The sequence below is a fragment of the Olea europaea genome, chromosome 3 (assembly GCF_002742605.1).
Source record: "Olea europaea var. sylvestris chromosome 3, O_europaea_v1, whole genome shotgun sequence".
Taxonomy (NCBI): Eukaryota; Viridiplantae; Streptophyta; class Magnoliopsida; order Lamiales; family Oleaceae; genus Olea; species Olea europaea.
In genome coordinates, this window is record NC_036239.1 from 8,545,962 (window position 1) to 8,555,354 (window position 9,393).

The following is a 9,393-nucleotide window of genomic DNA, read 5'->3' on the forward strand; positions in this document are numbered from 1 at the left end:
CATCGTGTAGATTTTTGGAAAGCTATATTGCATATATAGAAACCCTATAATATAATTGTTTTTTCTTTTAAATTTACAAAAAAATTAAATATAAAAAAAAAGTGCAAAAAAATATTAAGAAACTTCTAATGGACTTTTCTCTTAGTAAAAATGAAGGACAATGTTACATGTACAAATTTTTTTACACAATCATTTACTCACTACTCACAATAGGGGTGGGTACCACAAGTCGCCATTTTTTAAATACATGCGGGGTCCACACATTATGTGAGAGGGAGTGAAAGATTTTGTCAACCATAGTTTGTACATATATATCTATCCAAAAAGGAAATGTTTTATTGGCCCGTAGTCTATTTAAAATAAATTATTTCTTAAATTTCTGAAAAATGAAAATATGAATTACCCATACTTACACGAAATGTAGCTATGTTAGTGGAATAAAAGAGAGCTATATTAAAGGTGACCACTTTTAAAGGCAGTGTCTTAAAGAGTTTAGAGAGAATTGCTTGTAGATCTTTTAAGTTTAATTCCATTATCATTATGTTGCTGTTTGGCAAAGCCAATAAAATTCAATTATCTAATTACTGAGAGGTAAGATGTAGCTGCTATAATTCCCTCATAGTGTACTTAATTTTATCCATCCCCCTATGCTATAATAGCTACTATAATATATATTTTTTTGGGAAAAAAAATAAACCTGAGCATTTGAAGAATGCATTTCTCAAATGCACTACATAACCAGGGATATTATTATTGTTGTTGTTATTGTTGATGTTGTTGTTCAGTAAATTTTAAATTGTCAATATTTTCAAAATCTTATATATCACAAGGGTACAAGATTAATATAAAGTTAATGGCATTTTATCATTCCATATAGGAAATTAAACAAACAAGTCACTTAGCGTTCACCGAACCATAATAATTAGTCGAAGAAAAACTATTCAATTCACTGTAGAATGATGGACTAATTTAACATTTGTAAGAAGGATTTTCTATATATACACAGCAAACGATGTAAAAGGGTAAGCCAAAGAAGAACTTGCCTAAAGATTGGAGGAAGCTAAGATACAATCTTTGCATTGTAGCCATGTTGGGCTACAAGAAACACTGGTTATATGTTCTGATAGGTCTTATGTGTACACTCATTGTATGTGCAAATGCAACTATCATTGAAAAATCATGCATACCGGTACTGAAGAGTGTAATTTGTATACTTATTTAAACCATTTTATTAAACCTCTAAGTCGTAAAATTATTGAATTTTATTTAATTTGGGTTAATTTTTGTTCGTTTTAGTGTTCGACCCGTTTTGAAGATTTGGAAAAGGATGAAAGATTAATTGGCTATTTGATGCAAAGTTTAGAGATCAAATTTCGCACTTTGAAATATGAAGACTTGGAGAAATAATACCTTATTTGGGCCTTGGACCAATTGATAAAATAGAAGGAATTAATGTGGACTTGGATTTATTTTATGATAAAAAAGTTGTGGACTTTTTGTAACATCCCAAAATTTTTGAATAAAAATTTATTTATTATCTATATTATTTCGAAAGTCGAGGGACTAAGTCAAAATATATTCTTAAATTTTTTTCGGGTCAAATATGTGAATTTTGATAGAGTGAGTATAAGTATATAAATATTATACTCGTTAGATAGCTCGTATTTAATTATGCATTTTAGGCCCGAGAAAAAATTAATTCGGATAAGTTAAGCCTAAGATATTGACCTTTGAAGAAATTGGTACTTTATGGTATTTTATTTGATTAGTTTATATCATGAAGCTGCCACGTGTATGGTGATTGAGTGTATTATTTTAATAATTAATTTAATTGTTTTGATTTGGGAGTTGATAAAGGTAGCTAGATTTCCACGTGAAGAAATTGTAGGAAAAGGGTGATTTTATTTTAATATTATTTTTCTTTTGGAGAAAGAAAAGGGCAGATAATAGTAGTCAAATAATTTTAATATTTGCTCTAGTACTAGAAATCTTGTCCACCGTACTCTATTATAGTAAGATTGAATAACACATAGATATTTATGTTCAAGATGCTAGATTTGAGGAATAATTGAAGTTGATTTATGATTTTAGTTTTAAGATAATCATGACTGCACGTGTATAATAATAATAATTCCAAGCACAGGCTATGATAAATTTTGATTGTTAATCATAATCCTAATTTGATTAGGATAAATGCTAATTGTTAGTGCTAATCCAATATGATATATCTTAAACCCCTGTATCCATTATTCAATTAGAATTTTAGTATCAAACTTCCGTAAGTAAATAATTCACCAAATTCTAGACCAGATTTCGTGGGTTGAAATAAATAGCTATTGTAATTCCTTTCTCAAGACTCTTCCACCTCATTAATAGTATGTACTGTTTTGTCCTATACAAATCATATCACTTTGTTGATGGAACCTCTATCGTGTGATTTGTATAAAAACAAAGGTGTATTGTACATACCCAATAAATCTTTTTAGCTGAATAAGATAAAAATTAATGGTGCAGTGTCCCACTTTTTCAAAAATCCTGCACTATAAATACCTAGTGTGCCTAGGGGGATGGACCACACAAATAGAGAGAGATAATCAGAGAGAGAGAGAAAGAAATTAGAGGCACGCTGCCCGACAGGGAAAAAAACCATTGAGAGAGAGAGAAAGATCAGAATACATCCTAGAAATTATACACACGCAGTAGAGAGAGGTAAAATATTTTGAAGAGAAAGCAAGCTAATTTTATTGACGCAGTCAAGAAATTCAGAAATTTGGAACACGCATTCATATTTTTGGAATTTTAATATCAAGGTAAGATACATTTATGTGCAAAGTGTTTACGTTTCCTTATACTCTTATATGCGATTAAATATGCATGGAATGCTAGTGGACCTTTGGGTTCTAGAGAAAGAGATACGAAATTCTACATGGAAATTAAGAGGACCTAAAATGGGTGTGTCGTTTGGTCACCGATATACTCCATAAGAGAAGAGCGGTATGAAGTGTATTATTTATTTGTTATATATCTGTGTATGGAAATTTGCACGTATATTACTGGGTATTTTTAAAATACTCACTCTTACATTAATGTTACAGATTAGTTCGGGTCGATTGGAGCAGTGAAGAATTGGTGATGCGGGCTGCCAAGTGAATGAAGAATAGATAAAAAAGAAATAAGTTTGCTGTTTTAAATTTAGCAATTTGTTTAATTTTATTTAGAACGTATTATTTGAATTATTTAGGAGTTTATGTTTATGGTTAGATACGCTTTCAATTATTTAAATTTAAATGTTACAGTTATTTGTTTATTGAAGAATCTTATTTTTATATAGTTCCGCATTTATAAATAAAGAAAAGTGAGTTTTTCGTAACGTTCCCATGTTTATGTTTAATGAAAAATTGGGGCGTTACACTTTTGGTGGGCAAAAAATGAAAAAAGAGGCTGCCGAGGGATTTTAAAAGGAGGGAAAACGGCTGCTGGAGAAATATATATACATATCATACGGCCAATACAGAAAAGGAAGGTTAGTGGCTGAATTGATTTTTATATATATTTTATACGCCAATTAGGAGAAAAAGAAGGAATTACACGCTAACCGAAGGGAAGCATCAAGAGAATTAATCGGTAAAAATTGAGCGGCTGCTTGTAAGTTCAACAGGGCTGAATTGATTTATTTATATACTAAGTTGGTGGCTGCAAGTGTGACCAAACATTCAAGGCTTTGTATTGGAGCCAACTTTGGGATTATATACATAAAAGGAAGCCTAACTTGGAGATTTACTTGCCCAACTGGGAGAAATAAGGTAGCAACTGGATTTTCGCGAAAAAAGAATCAGCTAAGAAAAGAGAAAAAGAAAAACTGCCTGGAAATTGACAAGTACATGTGCAAAGGCGGGGAATAATTTTGGTATTTAATCACTTCTCGTTGATTTTCGGTGACTTCCTTCCACTTTTATGTGTTTAATTCCAATCTTATGATAGGCTAAATATTTTCATGTATTGGATGGATGACAAAATTGTTTAATTCTTAGTATTAAATCGAAACCTGTGTTTTTATCTTAATTCTTGTGTTGTGATTCTTTTAATATGCATAATTATATTGTTTTAATGTTTGCGCACCATTAGGACAATAAATTGCTTATTCGTGGTGTTGGAAAACTTACGATAGGTAGAACACTATTATTGGAACACACGGGCAATAAATATTAGGAATAATATTTGTGGCGTGTGCGATCATATGTGATAATCCTAAATGTCAATGCATGTTTGCCATATGAATTCGGACTAGGAATATAATCGTCTCGTGGTAAACATAAGTTTATTATATATTGGAAAAGAATAATAAATAAAAGTGGAATTATCAATCGTCGCAATTGCACGAATTAAGATAATTAATACTGGTTGAGAATTAGAACTAAGAATTGATCAATGGCGTCGAAAATCCGATACGTCACACATTTGATTTTTTTTAAAACCAATTTTCATTGATTTTATGAGTTTTAGTTATAAAAATTAGTTAGTTATTCATCAATCGTCTTTTGGTTACAAACACAAATTTAAATATATCAAACATACTAAAATTGATCTTTATTCCCTGTAGGACGATAACTCTCTCATTACGATTATCACTTGTACAACGAACTCGTACGCTTACGAGATTTTGACGAAGAAGTACCAGTAAGGTTACCATTGTTTTGCCAATCTCCACCCCCACCTCCACGTAGATCTCCACCACCTCGAACTCCATCGCCACCTCCGCCTCTATCTCTACCACCATCTCGAACTCTATTGCCACCTCCACCACCTCGAACTCTATCGCCACCTCCGCCACCACCACCACCTCGAACTCTATCGCCACCTCCTCCGCCTCTATCTCCAACTCCACTTCCATCTCCACCCCCACCTCGAACTCTATCACCACCTCCATCTCCACCACCACCTCGAAATTTATCGCCACCACCTCCACTCTACCTCTACCTCCACCACCACCTCAAACTCTATCGCCACCACCACCACCTCCACCTCCACCACCACCTCGAACTCTATCGCCTCCATCCCCACCTCCTGAAAGTCCAGGAATGACTAACCAAGAGGAGGGTGAATTGATTTTTCAAAACTTTTTCAAAAATTGATTCCAGATATAAACCAATATGATAGTAAATATGTCAATTAAACAAATAGGCACGAATAAGAAAGTAAAGACTAAATTGATAAATTCAAATAATAAGCGCAAGTATAAAATCGATAATTAAAAGGGAGAGAGAATGCAAACGATATAATTGTGGAGGTTTGATCCAAAGCAATGATCTAGTCCTCCGTTACCAAGCTCCCCAGCACGAGCAAGGCCTTTTCACTATGTTGATTGACTTATGGTGCAATACAATTCTTTACAACGTTTTCGGTAACTTACAAACAACGAGCACCGATCCTTTACAAAGTTGAGCTTTACGGAACCTCAACACAACCCACACTATTGAGTTTTACAGGATCTCAATATGACCCACACGGTGACTTACAACAAGGAGCACCAATCCTTACACAATATTGAGCTTTCCGGGGATCTCAACACGACCACACTTTATCAAAATGATATTAAAATCAAATCGTCTCTTGATAAATAATACAAAACAAATTAAATACTAGGAGAGGCTAACACTTTAATGAATAATAACAATTGATAGCTCAAGTGTTAGATGAAAAACTATGATGAAAATGACAACTGAAAAATTAAGTTCAATCAATCAAATGCAATGTAAATTCAAATAATCTTCTCAAAAAATATCCCATTTTAATGAATGATTATAATAAATCAAGTACTAAGAGAGAAATGAGAAACTTTGATGAATATGATAATTTTACAAATTTGATTCAATCAATCAAAGTTTTCAATATGAAGAAGTTGAAAAATTTATGCAATATAAGTGTAAAGAAGTTCTTCAAGAATATATCTCTCTTTGAAAATTGATATAAATAAGTTGCACACAAAGAGATATGAAAAACTTTGATGAGGAAATGATTCAAGAATTTTAATTCAACAATCAAAGTTTTTCAATACGAAAAAGTAAAAAGTTTTATGCAATTGAGTGTGAATACCTTCTTCAATAATATACCACTCTTTTAAGAATGATATAAATAAGTTAAACACAAAGAGAGATGGAAAACTTTGATGAGAATGATGATTAATGAGTTTGAATCAATCAAAGTTTTTTATATAAAGAAACAAATGAAATGAATGCAAATGAAAGCTCAAAGAATTTTTAAAGCAAAAATATCTCACTTTGATTCACTTGGAAATCTTGTGAAGAATGGAAAGAGTGAGGATATTTATAGAGTTCAAAAATGAGAAAAAATCTGTATTTGCGGAAGACTAGTCCGGTCGACCGTCTCTCGTCCGGAAGATCAATATAGCCATTTGTACAACAAAAATCAGAAGTCAGAACGATCAAATTCTGGACCGTTGGAGGGTGTCCGGTCGACTACCTCCTATGGCCGGTTGACCGCTTCTCTGGGAGGTTGACTACCCCGACAGCGCGGTGTTTTTACGTTTTGGCCCCGTTTGTTCCGATATGAAAGTTTTAAAGTACATGGACCTTTGGAAAATATTTTTAACTATTTTTTCATGATAAAAATGTTTTTTAAAGTCCAAATATCACTTTTAAAAGTCATTTTTATATTTGATCAAAACGTTGCATTGGAATGACTTTTAGTGGACAAAAATTATTTTTGATGCATAGAAGGATTTTGAGCTTAACCATTCATTGTCATATATCAAAGTGTTAGTACCTTTACATTTTGCCTAAGAAATCAAATCTTTAATCTTCCTCCAAAGTTTGGCTCTTAGATTCTTGAATGTGTGACTTAAATCTTGACCTTTTTCTTTGATGCCGTCTCTCGTGCTTTTCATCTTTCTTCGTCTCGAATGATTTGATAGTGCTTAATTGATTTTACATTAAACTATCATTACTCAAAATAAATTGTTAGAAACAATATTAATCTTGTTTGTTATGATCAAAACATTGTGGATGAAGTCAACCATAGGTCAACAATTTTCCCTTTTTTGATTATGACAAACAAGATGATCTGCAAGGTAAAAACGAACAATCTATATCAAGTTGATAAATGAATATACATTATAAATTTTTCACATAGTTCATATTCCCCCTAACTTTTACAAATCAATAACCGTATATTTAAAGCATACATTCACTCTTTTTCCTTTTGTTCATATACTCTAGGCATATTATATTTTCAATTCAAGCATGCATAATCATCTCACTACATTTCCCCCTTTTGGAATAAGCAAAAAGATTTTACATTTAAGATCAAAATATGACCACAAAGAATTTTAGATATCACGTTATTCTCTCTATCTTTGTAAGAGATGTAATGCTTTTCAAATTCTATCTCAAAAAGTTAGCAAATAGGAAGAATATATCATATAAGCTCAAAACTTTAAGTCAACCATAGAAAAAGGTAATATATTCCCCCTCAATTAATCACAAGGTGCCAAATATATGCAAGTTTAAACAAGAGGATGATCATCACTTTATAGTAAAAATATTAATCAAATTACGAATGATGAAATGATGAAAGTATAATAATTTGGATAAGATTTATATACATTCCAACTAGTCTTGCATGTAGAATCAATCATATGAGAACATATAGTATAAAATCAATTTAGGCACAAGCTTCAAATTTATTGATAATTCTCAATTTTTCTTAATACTTAAGATAAAATATTTGCAACTAAACAATTTTAAGTAAACAATTTCCTAGTCATTTCTTGTGATTTGTGATTCTTTCTTTCTACAACACCATCTTGTCAAGGTGTTCAAGGAGCCAAAAAGTAATGTTCATGGCCATCAATTTTGCAAAAATTACCAAAATCAATATTATCAAAATTCTTCACAATGATCACTTCAAACATATAGTAGTACATTCCTTTTCATTTTGAACCTTTTTATAAAGATATTTAAATGATTCAAAGTTTCATGCTTTAGGTTCAAAAATAAGATTCAAGAAATCTAGAATAGTATTCAATAAAGCGTAATGCCTACCATTTGAATTTGTGATTCTAGATTGTCCAAAATGATTCATGTGAAGAAATTGAACATGTTTTGTAGTCGAAGATTATTGCTTAAGTTAGAAGAAACTTTCACTTGCTTGACATGCCACAAATTTTAAATATGGCATATTTTTAACAAAAACAATTTTTGGAAATATTTGAAAGTTGGTCCATGACCAAATCTTATGCCGCAGTCAAGTATCTTTTAAATGTGATAAACATTTTTCTTCACTTTCAAATAACATAAACATCCTTATTTTGACTTCCTATAAACATCATCTTTTGATGTAGCATCCTCAATAAGCATTTCGAAGAATCAAGTTTTGATATGATAAAATTTATCACAAAATTGACTAAAAATTAAAAGGATTATGTTTAATATCATCTACTAAGGGGACATTTTTCAATACAAGTAGATAGGTAATGACAAATAATTTCAATTTTGCTATTATAGAGACATAAAGAAACACTTTTATCAACGCATAAACATATAGCCACATATTTCAAATTAACCAAAAATTTTCTAACCTCTTTGAACGTGTAGAGATCTATCAAGAGCTAGAGGTTTAGTAAAACTATCGGTCAATTGATTTTCCACAAGCTAGTAAATTTAGGTGGGTGCATTCGGATGCCAAAAACCTAATGTCCTAGTGAGACTAAGTATCTAAAAATCCATTTTTCAGTACAAATGTGCTATGCTTTATGATTAATTGAAATATAGCACATAAGCACATACTTAGCATAATATCGGGTCATCTAGTAGTTAAAAAGAAAGGATTCGATCATACCTCGATATTTTGTTATTTTTACAAATATACCTTGATCATCCAATTTGATTGATGACTTCTTTGGAGTGTTTATTGACTCCAATTCTTTTATTTTGAACGCCATTATTTCTTTTTGAGAATATAGCTCGTTTCCCGATCATGTGCTCAAACATCCACTAACTCAAGACGGTTTGCTCTTTATTTTCTTTGATACCTACAAAATAATTTAGCTTTTGTTCTTTGGTACCCATACAACTTTAGGTCCTTGATTGTTAGTGTTTGTAGATTGTCCAAAATTCGAGGAATAACTTCTTCGACTAGAAATTTATTTGTGAAAGTACATTAACTATATTTCACTCCTTTGACTTCAAATTGAATCCAGTTGATCATATGTGATCTTCAATCATCATTTTATAGTCCAAATCAACTACTAAATACTTATACTTTAGTCCTCAAACTTTTGATTTCTTTCATTTTTGCCATAAATTTCATTTATTTCTTCGAATTTCACTAATTTGCATTGAGTTCAACCTAACAAACATAATTAATACATAACTG

At 31.3% G+C, this 9,393-nt stretch overlaps 1 protein-coding gene across 1 annotated transcript; it reads right to left on the bottom strand.

The window, feature by feature from the left end:
• Positions 1–4,625: 4,625 nt before the first annotated feature.
• LOC111378031 (rRNA 2'-O-methyltransferase fibrillarin-like) lies at positions 4,626–8,959 on the bottom strand. The gene is made up of 3 exons (XM_023001196.1): positions 8,887–8,959; positions 5,023–5,082; positions 4,626–4,939 (listed from the first exon to the last, which is right to left on the bottom strand). Exons 1-3 carry the CDS (start codon positions 8,957–8,959, stop codon positions 4,626–4,628), a joined length of 447 nt encoding a protein of 148 aa, XP_022856964.1.
• Between the last annotated feature and the right edge of the window lie 434 nt (positions 8,960–9,393).